Raw genomic sequence first — 17,405 nt, 5'->3', positions numbered from 1 at the left:
CATTATGTCAATTGAAAAGTTCTCAGTATGATTGGAAGTATTCAAAATAAAAAGCTTGGAATTCTCCTTGATGGTAGCAGGATTGTGAGGGCATGTTTCTCTTCGTGCTGGCAGGTGCGCACAGCTCCATGGAACACCACACGAGCCTTCATTGCTGCTATGAAGGGCAAGTGCCTCCTAGAAGTGACTGGTGTAGCAGATCCTACCGGTTGTGGTGAAGGATTTTCTTATGTGAAGATTCCAAACAAACCAACTCAGCAGAAGGTATAGTTCCCAAGGTTGGGTTGGACAAGGAGCAATAACTGGAAAGTCATGTGGGAGAAATGGAGTAAATATGGGGCATCAGGAAGAGAAAATATTAGAAGATAAGCCTAGGAAAGACTATTATGTGGTGACATTAATAGGCTGCATCTTCCTCTGAACAGGATGATAAAGAACCTCAGCCAGTGAAAAAGACAGTGACTGGGACAGATGCTGATCTGCGCCGACTTTCTCTCAAAAATGCCAAACAGCTTCTGCGTAAATTTGGAGTGCCTGAAGAGGAGGTGAGCATGAACCTGGAGCAGGTTATAGAGTTCTCTTCACTAATGGATTCAGCAGCTGATGGTGGAAGGGACTTACACGTTTCTACTTCGACTTTGTGTGGAAAGGACTTGAAATCCACGGTCAGCTACTTCAGTTGTATGTCTCTAAAGCCATTTTTAGTCTGTCTTCCTCTTTCCAGATAAAGAAGCTATCCCGGTGGGAAGTGATTGATGTGGTACGTACGATGTCTACAGAGCAGGCTCGTTCAGGGGAAGGTCCTATGAGCAAATTTGCACGTGGGTCTCGGTTTTCTGTAGCAGAACATCAGGAGAGATACAAAGAAGAGTGTCAGCGCATCTTTGATTTACAGAATAAGTAAGTTCTTATCTGATGTTTACAGCCTTGAACCCCACCCTGTCCCCACCTTAAAATTCCAGAACTATGTATGCCTGGGGCTATAGATGTAGTGCTATAGATGTTGATTGAACTGGTTTGGCCCACGAAATACAGCACTGAGAAAGAGGGCTTTGGCTGTTAATAGAAACTTATGGGTTAGCCTTAGTGTCTTGCTGTCGTAGACCTTTTGGAAAGGTAGAATGGGTTGCATAGTCTGCCATGTATAATGTCATGAGATGTTCCACTGTTCCACAAATCAGTAGTTCACCACCCTATTTCCTTCCTTTTTTCTTTTTCTTTTTCTTTTTTTTTTTTTTTTTGTTAGCAGCAGTTTGCCATCTCTCTTGGGTAGCAGCTACCAGTTCTGTGTCCTATTCTTCAGAACTACCAGAAGAATTAATGCATTATTTCTTGTTCTGGCCCAAGACCTGAGAGTGGGGAGGGAATATAGCACTATTGATGATGAAGAGATCGACTTGTTGGAGAAGATTGGCTTGAAACAATTGATCTTTTGAACATGGAGATTACAGGAGGACTGAGAAGGGAATAGATTATGCCTATTCTTGTAGTAATGATTTGCAACATCAATTTTCAAACCTTTACGTCATTTTTACCTTTGTATTTCTGGGAAGGTAACAGGCTGGTTTTTTGCGGGGGGACTAACTGGCTTTCAAGGTGCCTCCTGTTTCAGGGTTCTGGAATCCACTGAGATCCTGTCAACAGACACCGATAGCAGCTCAGCTGAAGACAGTGACTTTGAAGAGATGGGAAAGAATATTGAGAATATGTTACAGAACAAGAAAACTAGTTCTCAGCTCTCTCGGGAAAGAGAAGAGCAGGAACGAAAGGAATTGCAAAGGATGCTTCTGGGAGAAGACAGTGGCAATGACAAAGAGAGGGGCAAAAAGGACAGGAGAGACAAAAAGGGGCTGTGTAAGTAACTGCAACCACTAGAATGTGCCTGGGAAGGGATGCAGAACTTTGTGTCAGGCTGCAAAGTGTGTTGATCTGGCCTGTCAGAGGAGAGTGTGGATTCCTTACAGGGAGAATGTATAGACATGCTTATCTGGGGCTGCTTCTTCTCCTGAGCAGTTAGTGGCTGAAAATGCATTTAAAGTGTTTTCTTTGCCCCATAGATTTGCTTATTTTGGACTATAAACTTACTCTGGTATTTCTTTAGATATTCACTGCTGCTTGCTGCTTAAGTTTCCCTTTTTTTGAGGGGGAGGGGAATTGTTTTTGAATAGTTTTCTCAAGAACTATTTCACAAATAGTTCCTGCAACCAGCTTATGGTACTCTAATTGGATCTTGTGTGTAAACACAGCTATGTATGTGAAACAGATAGGCACAATATGTAGGTTGGTAGCAGTGTCTGTTATACTGTGTGCTGTAGCAGTGTGTTTGGGAGGTAATTGGGCAGCTGCCAGATTTGGATCTCCTGGAGGTGTGTTCATTTTAAGTGCATTCCAACAGAGAACTTAACACGTCCCTAACTGGCAAGAAAAACTCTTTGACCAGTGAATGAACTACTGTCTGTACGATGGTGCTCATGACCACTGTTACTTGTTGCATGTATATGAGCAAAGTTGAGCTCTGCTGCATCTGGGTCAACATTATTGTTGCTGTTGGAAACCCAGACTGGGAATAAATCACTAATTAATAATTACTGGAATAATTTAGTAAGGGAGTATCTGCTGTATTTAAACAATGAAGTTTCCACAGTGTGAAAGAAACTAAACAAAACACTCTCTTGTAGCATCAGCTTCAGGAGCCTCAGCAAACTCTCACAAAGATGATGACACTGCCTCTGTAACCAGCCTTAATTCCTCTGCCACTGGCCGCCGCCTCAAAATCTATCGCACGTTTAGAGATGAGGATGGGAAAGAATATGTGAGGTGCGAGACAGTTCGGAAGCCTGCTGTTATTGATGCCTACTGCCGAATACGGACTACCAAGGATGAAGAGTTCATGTAAGACCTATATGATTTTTTTCTTTTTCTTTCTTTTTAACTTTACCTGTAGACGATTTCATTCTATTGGCAGTATGAAGAAATGTAGAATTGAGTGTAGAAGCCCAGCACTGTCACTGTGTAGAGAGAGAGAGATTTAATGGCTGTCCATTTGAAGGGTATTATGAATTTTGTCCAGTGATTGACCTGGCAGAAGAGTACCTGGTAAATCATCAACTCAGATGAAAAACTTTTGTGTTTTGTTTTGGTTCCTCCCCCCCCAAGACGAAAGTTTGCTTTATTTGACGAACAGCACCGTGAGGAAATGCGGAAGGAGCGGCGCAGGATCCAGGAACAATTACGGCGGTTAAAACGGAACCAAGAAAAAGAGAAACTCAAGGGCCCTCCAGAAAAGAAACCCAAGAAAATGAAAGAGCGTCCAGACTTGAAAGTAAGCATATCCATACATAAAGCATGCTAACAGGTCTTGGGTATTGGAGAGGTTCTCTGTTCTAGTGATGTACTAAGGTCTGACTAGGGGGCTTTAATGATACTTTGCCTATAAACTAGGAGCCTATGCATGAATTCTGATCTGTCATCTTATATTTTTGCAGCTAAAATGTGGAGCATGTGGTGCAATTGGCCACATGAGGACTAATAAGTTCTGTCCTCTTTACTACCAAACAAATGCCCCACCTTCCAATCCTGTTGCAATGACAGAGGAGCAGGAGGAAGAGCTGGAAAAAACAGTCATTCACAATGACAATGAAGAGCTCATCAAAGTAGAAGGAACAAAAATTGTCCTGGGAAAACAACTGATTGAGAGGTAAGGGAAGAAGCAGAGATACTGACGGGTAGTAAGAAAAAACAATTTAGAGCTTAGTCCAGAATACTCATATATATATTAATCATAGGAATAAAGTGACAGGGCTCTACATAGACAATTACTACAGTATTTCGACTGTGTATTTGGTATTATGGCAGATGGGACCAGAGCCAATAACGGGGGACAAATGGTCTTGATCCACAAGAGGGATGGAGAAAGTATTACGCTTCTTTGTTTTTACTTAGTGCGGATGAAGTTCGCAGAAAATCACTGGTCCTGAAGTTTCCTAAACAGCAGCTTCCTCCAAAAAAGAAGCGGCGAGTAGGGACAACTGTTCACTGTGATTATCTGAATGTGAGTGAAGGTGTTACTGAGCTGATTGCAGCACCTCTATTTCTGTTTGTACCAACTGTCCAGTTTCTTTACTACTTCTGCACATCTTCCACATGCAACACAGATACCTGCCCAATAAATTAATAAACTAAATTGCCTAGGATTTCTGTGGGTAAATATTTGGCATCTTGGAACTGCCTGAATTTTTCTGCCTCTGATTTCTTTAGCGTCCTCATAAATCTATCCACCGACGGCGAACAGATCCCATGGTGACGCTGTCATCCATCTTGGAGGGCATCATCAATGACATAAGGGATCTTCCTAATGTAAGTTTAAGCTACGAGACCAAAAACCTATGTCTTAAGCAATATGGTTGAAGTAGGTTATGTGTTGTAGACACCAAAATTAGGCTAGGCTTTTCTCAGTTGAGTGGTGTGCCATCCCTTTCCCCCCTGCCCTGCACACAGTTGGTGTGCATTATTTCATAAGTTATCTCATCTCAGAATCTCTTTGAGATGAAAATGTCCATATCAAAAAATAACGTTGAATAGTTCTGTATGGATATATACTCAAAGCCTGGGATGTGATTTCCCCCCCCCCAACAAAACCAGAAAAAGATGCATAACACTTGATGTAGCAATGTGGAATACTTCTATATACGTGGCACTGGGGAAAATTGTGTACTTCACTGTTTATGGCCAGATTTTACCAGAAACTTGAAAAATCAAAAGATTAAATAGAAGATTTGAGTTGAAATTATAATTGAAAATTCAACTTCTTGACTTTCATGCTGCATAACCAAAAATACCATCTGAGAATTCGTTGTGAGATTTTTCTTCTTATAATGGTATTAAAGAAATTTTGTAGAAGAAAAGTGATAGTCACTGTGGAGCTGAGCTTATCATATTTTCCCTGGTGCAGTTAAGGAACTGATTATGTAAAGGTTTTATACATTAGTGCCTATTCAACTGTGGAGATTAAACTGAGATTAGCTGTGCTAGTACTGTGTTAATAAGCATTCATTTTTTTCTTTTCATCCTCAGACATACCCCTTTCATACACCTGTAAATCCAAAAGTTGTCAAAGATTATTATAAGATTATTACTCGGCCCATGGATTTACAAACCCTGCGTGAAAATGTTCGTAAGCGGCAGTACCCATCCCGAGAAGAGTTCAGAGAACATCTGGAACTAATCGTTAAGAACAGTGCGACATACAATGGTAGGCTATTAACAACGCAGGGAAACTGTGTTTCTGCTAGTACGTTGTACGTGTATGAGGTGTCGATCTTTTGCTTTTAGAAGTAACAAAAGCAACAGAAAAGCAGAATAAATTCACTGTCAGATGGCAACAATAAACATATGTTTTTCCAGATATACCTGAAAGACTATATTAATGTTAATGAGCTAATTCATAAATAAGAAAAAAGTGGACCCTAGCATTTAACAATAACTAAATGATGACTCTGATGTAGTAACTGAAGTTCAGTTATGGATCTATCAATGGCTGAAGACACTGGTGCATGTATTAAGTCAAACTGCACTGAAGCAAAGTCCTGCTTATCCCCTTCATATAGGGTGAAGCTAAGCAAAATATTGTTTTCAGTAGACTACATTATGAGTGTCCTTCCTTTTTGCTTTCAGACATGGATCAGTGGGGAGATACTTATGAACTTATTTTCTCAATATTATGCTTTAGTGAATGAATCTTTCAATACAAATAGGAATAGTTCGCATCTTTTGAAGCCATTGCCTTGGAGCATGCAGCTTTGAGTAGAGTTTACTGTAATGATTTTGCATATTTTGGTTCTCAGTTGCAATAAATTTTTCCTCATTTGGGAAGGACAGAAAGCTAGTTTAAAAAAACAGAAAGTGTAGATTCTGCGGTAGAGCATGTATCTGCTGGGGAAAAGTGCTGATTCACTGAGCAACAATAGGTCAGCTGAATTCTGACCACTGATAGAAAGGTCTTTGTCCAAAAAGTATTTATTCAACAGATAAAAAAACCTCCCAGCTGTATTGTGTCTGTCTGGGCTGTGCAGCATTTGGGGTGACACTGACAGCACTGGTTTTGTGCCTTTACTGCTTCCTTTATTATTTTGACAGCTAAGTTCCTGTTTTAGCCTAATAAATGAGATTTTTTTCATAGTTCTGTTGCAAATACTTGTTTCCATGTCTAAGGAATTGTGAAATTATTTAAACCTGTGGTTTTCTGAATATTCCTTAAATGTCCCTCTTGCCTTCCTAAGCAGTTCTGCTTCACTGACTGGATTTAGTGAAGGAAACAGAAATTTCATGACTTACACTCTGGAAATTTGGCAAAGGTGGAGGCTTAGAGGCCAGTCTTCCACAGACGCAGCTACTTTCCCATAGCAGGTTTTCCAAACCTTAACAGAATGTATACCAGAAGCGTGAACATTTGCTACAAATAACCTTTTCTCATATAAAATCCATACTAAACTTTAGTAATTGTGTTTATTGAAAATATACTTGAGGATATACTCCCAGCTGTGCTAGAAATATAATCAGTGATGCTTTAGGAGTAAAGATTAATTCACATTGTGACATAATTGGCCTTTTTAATCAGGCTGGAGTATCTCACTGTACTTGCTGTGTGTTTGCAGGGCCAAAGCACTCACTGACACAGATATCTCAGTCCATGCTGGACCTGTGTGATGAAAAGCTAAAAGAGGCAAGTCTTGTGAATGAGTTGTGATCAGAGTGGAGAGGGAGGGATGGTCAGGGCTGGTTGAGGCGTTTGAGGATAGAGGACGTGAGTAGGCAAAACACAGGGCTTTAAGGAGAGTAGAATAATAAGGGAATTCCCCCCACCCCGGGGTGTATTTGAATATTTACAATTTTAAACAGTTCACATTGGAGTCTTTCTCAGAAAACGGATGCTCGTTTGTTACTCTAGTTACTTTATCTTGTATGTAGGCTTATATGTAGGCTATTGTCCCCCCTTATTTACGAGTGTCTTCATAAAAAGGTGAATGGGAGTCTCTTTGGGGCAGAGTATCCTGATATTAAGTTATTAATCTAAGGTCAGCCACTGATGTTCCTTACTTCTATTGCAGAAGGAAGATAAACTGGCTCGATTAGAAAAAGCAATTAATCCCCTCCTGGATGATGATGATCAAGTGGCTTTTTCCTTCATTTTGGATAACATTGTCACTCAAAAGATGATGGCAGTTCCAGATGTATGTAGCTTGAGTAGAGTGTGTATGTGATGTGCAAAATGTGCTGATTATAGTTCTGTGGCTGTATATTCACATTGTGGTTGTCAGTGCACTGCAAAAAAAAAAGGCATGCTTTATTGGGGAGCTGGCCTGTGATTTTCTGACTGGCACAGCCACACCTGCACTCACCCCCTTCACTGGAGCAAAGGTCCAGAGGTGAAGGCTGGGTTCCAGTTTTTTTCCTGCTGCTCTCACTCCTGGATAGTGCCTGTGTCAACCTCCTATCAGTATGAAGTCACTGATTTTCATTAAGCATGGTCATTGTAAAACATACTCTTCTCCTGCTGCTTGTAGCACTTGCTTTGGTAGATCTCAAAGCACTCTGCAAAGGTACAGTTTTCAGGTGCAAACGAAAACACAAGCTGATTTCTAATTGATCAGGTTTACCCAGTGTTGTACTAGTTCGTGGGTATTAAAACAAAACCCCTTAAGTTTACCAAATAAAACTGCACGGATAAGGACTTCAGTGTCACTCATCTATAATGTATATTGTGTCTGAATGGAGTAAGGAACAAGAGTCTGTACTGGTTAGACTGAATGAGAGAGAGCTTATTGCCTGACCTCTTTAAAACTTTGTTGGTTCCATTCTCTGTTGTCACCAAGTTCTCATTTCTGATGTTTAGAAACAGATTTTAGAGTTTTTCTATGCTGTCACACCATGATGAACTGTTAAAAGCCCCCGTTGTGGGATCAGACCTAGGTTTATATTCTTTGTTTATTGTACAAGCAGTGAGTGGTGTTGCTGGACACAGCAGTTATGTTGTGGAGGAAACAGTGATACTCAATAGAGAAGTCCTCTGTATGATTATTCTTCCGTATTACATGTTCCTACTGTCAAACAGGTAACAACAGGCCTAGTTAAAAATCCAACTGGTAGATTTTTTTTCTGTGTCCCTCCTGAAGCTAAATGATTGGATTCAAGATTCCTTGTGATAAATACTGCCCATACATTTTGAGTGTTAATCAGTTCTGGAGACTTGCTTTATGAAATCTGTAGCTCAAACTGTAAAAAGTGCTATATAAAGCTTTTTAAACTTGTGTGTGTTCTTTCCTTCAGTCTTGGCCATTTCATCATCCAGTTAACAAAAAGTTTGTTCCTGATTATTACAAGGTGATTGCTAATCCAATGGATCTGGAGACTATCCGCAAGGTGTGTAGCTTGAACTGAGCAGCCACTTGAGAGATGTTTAAACTTGATAACTTACTGGGTGACAATCTCTTCCAGAATATCTCCAAACACAAATACCAGAACAGAGAGACTTTCCTGGATGATGTTAACCTCATCCTTGCCAACAGCATTAAGTACAATGGTAGGTGGTGAAAATAAGGCTTCAGCTGCCTTCTGTACTTAAATGAATACATCTGGGCACCTGTTCTGTAGTGCTGTCAAAGCCTGAAGCTGTGAATCCTGAGCTTGATTGTTGCTTTCCTTTCCTGTTGAGAAAAGAGATGCTTGAACAGTGACGTTTTCACTGTCACATGGTGCTTTATTTACCATTTTGTGCAGAATGGGGCAGTTACATTTGGGGAGGATTTTCTACTTGTTCAGTACACATTTCTGCTTCAGTGATTTGTTTCTGGGAATTTTCTTGAGATTGACAGGGTACAATCTTCCTATCTCCTAAATCATATTTTTAATGCTGGAATAAACTGGTTGCTCTTTGTTAGCTTTGTTAGAATGTGAACCCTGCTTTATATTTCTCCTTAGATCAGAAGGTGTTGGGATTTAGGGACCTGTGTCATGAGAGCTGTGTAACCAAAACCAGTCTTTTTGTCTCAGCAGCTGGAACTGAGCAAGTGTCAGAATGCATAAAGAGATTTGTTTCTTTCTACAGGGCCAGACAGTCAGTACACAAAAACAGCCCAAGAGATTGTAAATATCTGTTACCAAACTTTAGCTGAGGTATGTGGACAACTCTACTACAATATTTTTGCACGTTTGAATTTTCTGTTCTGCAACCTTAGCAAGCGTCTTTGTTCTTAGTATGATGAGCACCTGACTCAACTTGAGAGAGACATCTCTACTGCTAAGGAAGCAGCACTAGAGGATGCAGATCTGGAAAGTCTTGATTACGCCACAGGCAAGTGATCAAGCAAAGTTTTGACTTCCTTTCTTTTAGTTTCAATCTCCTGGATGTTTGATCTAGAGGTGCCTCTTTGTTTACTGTTCTCCATCTGTCTGCAGTTTGTCTTTTAGTAGAGTATCTTGTTGGATGGTGTGCCAACAGCTATTTTTTAAGGATAAATATGAGTAAGCGGTTGTGATGCTTCAGAAAGTGAGATACCTAAGACAAAGAAGGTAATTTCCCAAGCAACTTGCAAAACTCGTGTCAAGATGACCTATGTACAGTCAGGTACAACTGCATGTTGGTTGGAAATTCAAAGACTGTGCAAGTGTAGCAGTTAGAAACCCTCAGAAGGCAAGCAGTGAAAAGGTAAGGAGAACATGAGGAAAAAACATCAATACTGTAGGTGCTGAGAAGAAGCCAGAGAGGTGTTTGGTGCAGGTATTGTTGAAGAGGCTTTTTGCTATGAGCAAAGAAACTGCCTAACATGGTCAGCGAAGTACGACTCCTCTGCATTTTTTGGTGGGATTCTTTACATTTCTTTATTTTGGTTCTAATGGAAATAACATTTTTTTTACTCTTCGTTATTATTTTATAGCAGACAATTGTATGTGTCGGTTATTTTATATGTATTATAGACCAAGTTGGAAGCATAATTTATACCGGAGATTTTATGACAGACTGCTTATTCAGTGTTTACAGTTTGGCAAAGTTTTATAAGCTACCTAGACTTTTTTTTTTGTTAAATAATGGTTCTTCTTGCCTTGGGCTGTTTGGTTGTTTTTAAAAACATCAGTAAAAAACTTTCACCAGGAATGACAAGTTCATTCCTGAAAAATAAAATTGCCTTTGGAATTTGCCCGATAAATTAGGTAATGGTTCAGGGAATGTCATCCTCATGTCTGAGATGTGCCTTTTGTTTATTTGGAAAAACTGTTGAAGTTCATAAGCCTTGGGAAAGTTCTCTCTGCTAATAATTGAATGATCAAAATTCAAATGTTCTATGCCCAGTGTAGGAAGAGAGAGCAAAGCTTTCTTTGCAGTTGTTCATCCCAATTGTAGACCAATATTTTTTCTATTCTGTGCAAGTCTGGTGTGATTACATCTGGAAAGTTGCATTTAGTTTTAGTAAAGTCAGAGCAGAAAAGAGGGGCTTGAAGTTCAGGAACAATTTAAGATCTTATAAAGATTATTTTTAAGAGAAAAGTGAGTTTAAAATTTGTTTAGGCAATAAGTATACAAAGATTATATAGCTGGAGCCAGGATAGCAGGTTACAAACAATTTGGGGGCAATATTTAACACCCTCCATCCATCTCTCCCCACCAATAAAAAACCCCAAAATGTAACATTTTAGGGGGCTAGAAAGAACTTGCTAGGAGTGATGATTGAATTTAACGGGGTGGGAATACGGAAACTGAGCGTTACGGAAAAAGACCTTTGTGGCAATGGGAAGTGTCAGGCTGAAAGGGAGTCTTTGCAGATTAGTTGTTGAAACTATCTATTGACACATTTCAAGGAAGATTAGATGGAATCAAGGATGATCCCCATACCTCAGAGAATGAGGGACAAAATGTCATTATTCTCTCTATCTGATGGTTTCTTTCCCAAGAGCAGTATTACCTGTTCTGATTTTTTTCCAAGTTGGTGATCAGGAGAGAGGAAAAGAGGCCTGAGCAGTGAACTGCCTGTTAGTTATCTGCTCTGCCTCTGTGCTTGCTAAAGGAGAGAGCTTCCTGAGCTTCTCCCTTGAACTTGTCATCTGAAGGCCACCTTTCCCTCTGCTTCTTGGCTGGAGGTATGCTCCTGCTTCCCACACTCCCAAACTTGTCGCAGATGGCAGGTCTGGTGATGGTTGCTTGGCTTTAGTTCCCTTTATTTCAAATGCAGTTGTGATGACTAATATTGATCTCCCCATATGTGTCTTCAGGAGTTGGACTCCAGGATAAAAAAAGCAAATACAGCAAGTAGAGAGCTGTCTGTGGTTTACATGCCTGTTTAAATTCTTAGGAAGCCTGTTTTGCCTAATTTAAATGGTATTGCCGCTTCTCTTAACACTTTCAGGATTGTCAAGATATATAAACTGTGTATTTTAAGGGCATTTTATCAAAATCCTAATCTGTAGTTCCTCATTAACTCTTCAGAGGTCAAATGGCATGCAAACTACAGATTGGCTTTTAGAACACTTTATCCATACCCCCCTTTTTTTCTTGCTTTTGCCAGCTTTAGGAACTCTTGAGACAGTGATCTACACAGAATTGATTGAAAGTTGAAGCTTTGCTATTTCATATGTGATAGACTTTTTCCAGTTCTGATAGCAGCAGTTGTGGCTGCAACACCATTTCCATTGTAGGAATGGAAATTAAAAGGGCCATGCTGAGTCAAACCAAAGGTTGATGTAGTCAAGTATTCTGTCTCTGGCAGTGACCAGAAGTAAGTGGATGCAAACATACAGTGATCCTTCTTACAGTGAAGGCGCTCTGCTTCTGGCAATTGGCTGTTCAGGCACCTTAAAGTGGTGTTGCATCTGGACCATGAGCTGCAGAGAGGCCTATTCTCTATAAATCTATCTAATCCTTTTGGATTTACAATTTTGGCCTTGCACTTTGAATTGCACTGCATAGAAGTACTGACTTCTATTTTAAAATTTGCTATTTGGCAAACTTCAAACCTGAGGTTCTGAGCCATTGCATTTTACCATGTTTGTTCTTTAAGAATAAATAGCTTATTTTGATTAAACAGTGTTTAATAATATAAATACTGCGCCAAAAAAAATATTTTGCATTTAGTCCTGAAATCCCAGTCTTGCCTCTCAAGATGTTGTTCTAGTCTCAGTTCAGTGCCTGAGAATGTTATGTCTCCTGTTTCCACATATACTTTAGCCACCTGATTTGTATGATACCAACACCTCCCTCAGTATGTCACATGATGCTTCAGTCTATCAAGATGAGAGCAATTTGTCTGCTATGGACACTCCCATCACTACCCCAGAGAAGCGAGGAACTCAGGTCAGAATCCTCCATTTTTTCATGTGGTTGGAGAGTTGGGTTGTATAAGCAAATCACTGAAAGGAGGCAATTACTTTGTAGGAAACAGGTGACAAAGATCAGCAGGTTTCCCAAGCAGAGAAGGGAATCCATTTCAAAAGTTATGCAATTTCCTTCATTTTGACTGCTCTGAGGGAAGAGGAAAGATTTAAGAGCACTGGGAATTGAGACACTGCAAAACAAAGAATAGAGAATCAAAAGCTGCAGAAGAATCTGCCTAAGGCCAGATGCTTGTTTGCTTCACTACTCCTGGGACTAGAAACCTGGTGACTCATGCTACAAAGGGCTAATATGCAATCCCTTGTCGATTCTGAATAGGAAAATGATGAAGTATATATTCTACAGATTTGGAAGATGATAATTAGATTATTATGGTTGCATCCAGTGATGATTAGAAGCTGTACAAACACCTAGGAAAAGTTGGTTGCCACTGTAGATACCTTACAGTTGTAAAAGGAAAAAAAAGAAGACAGGCTAAAAGTATTAAATCATTATAAATGAACTTGTTACAGTAACCACAGAATATTTTTTTCTTAGTCTTCATTCTGTATTAAACAAAAAAAAAATTGTGGAAGAGAGGGAATAGCAGAACGAGATGCAGTAATATGACCATGAAAATAAATTACCAGGAGGAGGAAGAAGGTGAGGAGGGCCACGAGACTGAAGGTGGTACTAGAAAGAATAGTGAGAGCTATTCTGAGCAATCCAGACAAACAGATTAAATATGAATAGTTCCGTCTAGTATTGTAGCTGTCTGTAGCTTTGAGAATGCCTTTTAGATTTGGAAGTCTTCAAGCTTTCTATAGACTTGCAGTTTATAGTCTTTGGGACAGAATCTGCATGTCCTCTCTACCTTGGACTCATGGTGACTGAGGGAAGAACAGCAGAGAGAAGTGCAGGAGAAGATTTGTTGGAAACTGCTGTCTGCTTTTAAAATACTTTGTGAAAATAAGCACTTTTTAAGATCTAGGTAAACAAAGAACTCTGGTGCTGTAAGGCTGGAGATTCCCTTTTCAAGGATGAGCACATCAGGATTAAAGTGTGTGGAGACTCTGTGCTCTGTGATCTTGGAATAACGAGAAAGGATCCTTGCTCTGAGAGTGATATACATACATTTCGTTTTGTCCTTCCCCCCTGTAATCCCATCATTGTGGTCCAGATGTCAGTCATACCCTTTGGTTTATGTCCAGTAGTGCCATCCTCAATGGTATTACTATTTGTGTTCCTCATTCAGATGCGCCAGGGACGAGGTAGGCTGGGCGAGGAAGACTCTGACGTAGATATTGAAGGATTTGATGAGGATGATGATGGGAAACCTAAGACTCCAGCCCCAGTGAGTATATTTACAGAAATCCCAGCCACAGTCTACGTGTTGACTTGCATACTTGTCATAGAAGTTTCCATAGTATAAGGGTTGTCTGCTGTGTTTGCCATCCTTGAAGACAGCAGTATTCATAGCAGTAGCTAGACTCTTAAATGTAGTTTTAAAATGTTAGCATTATGAAATAAGTGAATACTTCAGAATGAACAGTGTGATGAATAATAGGCATATGCTGGAAGTGGCAGTATTTTATATGTTGTTTGATCTTCACTATCCCTGTTCTGTATAACTTAGGAAGTTGAAGATGCAGATGGTGACCTTGCTGATGAAGAAGAAGGATCAGCCCAGCAGCCCCAGGCCAGTGTCCTCTATGAAGATTTGCTCATGTCGGATGGAGAGGATGATGATGATGGGAGCGATGAAGAGGGAGATAATCCTTTCTCATGTAGGTGTCCTTTTTTATAAAAGGTTGAATAGGAACTGGTTGTTCACAAACCCAGCTAATCTTCTCATACTTCCATCACAAAAACATGCAGTAGAGAGCGTAGAGCATAATTGGGATATGTAGGCCAGGTGGTCTAGTAGTCAAAAAGGAAGAGAGACCAAAGGGCAAGATGAGAAAACTGGAACTGAAAACAAAGTGGAATAGGAGTGCTCTAAGTACGGACACAAAAGAAGGCAGAGTTAAGACAGGATCTGGTCGATTGTATTTCATAAAGTGAAACTGCAAATGGTTCTGAAAAGACTGGGACTATGATTTGGTGTGCAGAGCCAGGAATGGGCAGTTTAGTAAAAGCACGACATTTATTTTGATATGCAACAGTGTGGTCAATGTTATCAAGAACTGGAAGAGGTGTCTGGAGGTTCTTCAGATTGTTTCCCTGTTTTACTAAAAAACTTGCCATGCAGAAAAGCTTATAGTGGTATTTAGCAATGGCTTCTGAAAATTATTAGTGGGGAAGGAGGGGGAATTACTCAGAATAGACAAGCAAATAAGGCCTTTTTGAGTAATGATGGTAATGAGATTGCTTTTGAATAACATCAGAATTGGGTACTCGGTAAGTGGTATCACCTCCCAGATACCCTTTCTGCTACCTTGTGGAGATACTACTTTGTATACATTCCTTACAGTCAATATTGTAGCTTTTGAACAAAGACAGTAGGTAACTGACAGAACAAAACTGTGGATTTGTGACCCAATGTTGGTTTATTACACAGCTATCCACCTGAGTGAGAGTGGCAGTGACTCAGATGTGGAGCCCAATGCAGTGAGACCTAAACAACCTCATGTTCTTCAAGAGAACACACGAATGGGCATGGACAATGAAGAAAGCATGATGTCTTACGAAGGAGATGGTGGGGAGACATCTCATGTTATGGAGGACAGTAATATCAGGTAATTAGAGCTGAGAATCTTGTTAAAATAATTCTTCAAAACAAAATCCCTTCTCTTAAAGATTTCTGAAGTGTTTATCATAAAAAGCTGGAGAATATCTCATGTTTTTTCTTTTAAGTTATTTTGTCACTGTTTTTAGTGTTGCAACCATAATTACCATAATTGCAATTTGCTTCTTATCGACAGAAATTTGGTTTTGCTGTTAGATTTTCACTAATAAAAATGTTAGTTAAATTAAAAAAAAAAAAGTCCTTTCTTGTAAGTTAGATGATTTCCCATATACAGTGGTTTTTGAAGGCAGGACAGATAAAGATGTTTCTAGGTTGTCTCGGAAACTACAAGATGCCTTTGAAGTTAAAAGATGATTTAGCTGATTAAATTCATGTTTTTTGGTTTTGTTTTTTTTCTCTAAGAATAAGCATTTCCTTACTTAAAAGGAAACTGTTTAGTCGAAGTCCAAAAGAATAGCAGTATGTATATTCTGTATTTTGGAAGGAGTTCCATTATTAGAAAATGACGAGTACAGCAATATCAGCTTTTTTTTTTTGTGTGTTCACTTGAGAGAATACTGACCTACTCTTCCTTCTCTGGCTGTTCTGTAGAGTATTAGCATTAGATTCTCTGTTCTTTTTCTACTCGTGGAATTCGGCCCCTTAATGCTATTATTGATGTTTGCCTAATAAATTATCGTACAAGTAGCTATGCTGGGTCAGGCAGATGGTTGGTCCAGCCCAGTACCTTGACAACAATCAGCAGAAAATGCTAGAGATGATGCCGTTCTCTCTGCAGTAAAGATGACAGATGGAAGGTGTTGGAGCGATCTGTTTTTCCTGCCCTGAGTATACCAGAGTGGGATGAGGATGCTGGTAGACGATTGTTTCATCAGGAGAACTGTTTTTTTATTTTAAAAAGCTGGCCATTGACAGAATTGAAGTGCACAGTGGTTCTGAGTGTTCCACAAGGACTTCAAGCCAGGGACCTTTTACAGGAGTTAAATACAGAATTGTCAGTATCAGCAGCTGATTTGAAATGATGGTATAGTAAAAGTATCTTCTTTCTTCTAGTTATGGCAGCTATGAAGAACCAGACCCAAAATCCAACACAAGAGATACTAGTTTCAGCAGTATGGGAGGGTATGAGATCTCGGAAGAGGAGGAAGAGGAAGAACAGCAGCGCTGTGGGCCAAGTGTATTAAGTCAGGTCCATCTGTCCGAGGATGAGGAAGACAGTGAGGACTTTCATTCCATTGCAGGAGACAGTGACCTGGACTCAGATGACTAAATTCCCTTTCCTGAGATGATGGTCACCCTGGGCTACTCTTGGCTCCTGAATTTCTCCTGTGCCAGTTTGGTATAAGGAACAGTGTAGTGTGGAGTGTGTTAACAAGAAGTAGATTTTTTTAATATAATATTTTAATTGGTTATAAAACATGTTATATGACTGAGTAAATGGTGAAAAATAAGCTTTAGACAAGCATGCCCTGCTGAAGTTTTGGATGGTTGTAGCCTATACTAGTTCCAGAATCCAGATGAAGATTTGTATGGTTTGTTCTTCAGATGTAAAATAATTTCTTATAAATACTGGCCTGTTGGATACATGCATGTCTGTCAGGAAAAAAATGCTTGCTCAGAATAAAATACCTGCTGTTGATAAACAACTATAAACCAATTTTCATTTCATAAAGGGAAGGCTTTTCTCTGGGACCACAGCATGAACGCAGTGTCTGAAGTCTTACCCCAGACTGGTTTTTGATAATTGCGGAACTACTTTGAATACTTCAGTAAACAGCCGCCTTATTTATTTTTTTAAAGTTTCAGTTAGTCCCAGAAACTAGAATTTGGTAATTTTGAGTCTTCAGGAAGGGTCATTATTCACAGGAGATTCCTCATTTTCAGTCACCCAGAAAGCATGCGCAGACCCTGGGGTTCTGTATGAAATTCTGCTGTACCTGTTCATGTAAATAAAACTCGAGAAGGTTCAAAGACGCGCTGCTTTTATTGCCATGGCTGCCAGGTGAGCGCAGCTGCCTTCCCGGCAAACCCCGCCGGCACCCGGATGTACCCCGGGCGCCATGTGCGGGGGGAGCTGCACGACGGAGGGCGGTTGCGCACGCGCAGTTCCGCTGCGTTTGTCGCAACGGCTTTGCGCGGAAGGATACCTGAGTTTACAAAAATAGATCTGCGGTCGATGAAACGTCTGCCTGCGGAAGGGCGGGATTGGCGGAAGGAGACGGAGGAAGTTCCGGTAGGGGTCCATCCGCCGCACAGGGCATCCATACGAGCCCTTTGGCTGGCTCCGGCCGCACTACT

The 17,405-nt window shown here is 40.2% G+C and overlaps 1 protein-coding gene across 1 annotated transcript in view; it reads left to right on the top strand.

Moving 5' to 3' along the window:
- The window catches only part of LOC104076564 (transcription initiation factor TFIID subunit 1-like), a 33,030-nt gene extending 16,280 nt beyond the window's left edge, over positions 1-16,750 (top strand). The window contains 21 exon segments of the mRNA XM_009577480.1: positions 115-264; positions 426-545; positions 725-900; positions 1,613-1,854; positions 2,679-2,892; positions 3,157-3,322; positions 3,486-3,697; positions 3,943-4,051; positions 4,258-4,356; positions 5,074-5,251; positions 6,654-6,721; positions 7,107-7,229; positions 8,326-8,418; positions 8,494-8,578; positions 9,104-9,171; positions 9,253-9,366; positions 12,215-12,340; positions 13,614-13,712; positions 13,995-14,145; positions 14,919-15,096; positions 16,161-16,750. Of these exon segments, the coding sequence (XP_009575775.1) occupies positions 115-264; positions 426-545; positions 725-900; positions 1,613-1,854; positions 2,679-2,892; positions 3,157-3,322; positions 3,486-3,697; positions 3,943-4,051; positions 4,258-4,356; positions 5,074-5,251; positions 6,654-6,721; positions 7,107-7,229; positions 8,326-8,418; positions 8,494-8,578; positions 9,104-9,171; positions 9,253-9,366; positions 12,215-12,340; positions 13,614-13,712; positions 13,995-14,145; positions 14,919-15,096; positions 16,161-16,377 (2,988 nt within the window). The 3' untranslated portion in view covers positions 16,378-16,750.
- The last annotated feature ends 655 nt before the right edge of the window (positions 16,751-17,405 follow it).

The sequence above is a fragment of the Fulmarus glacialis genome, unplaced genomic scaffold, assembly GCF_000690835.1.
Source record: "Fulmarus glacialis isolate BGI_N327 unplaced genomic scaffold, ASM69083v1 scaffold13435, whole genome shotgun sequence".
Classification (NCBI taxonomy): Eukaryota; Metazoa; Chordata; class Aves; order Procellariiformes; family Procellariidae; genus Fulmarus; species Fulmarus glacialis.
Note: the sequence above shows the minus strand (reverse complement) of the source record. Positions and strands in the feature narration are given on the sequence as shown.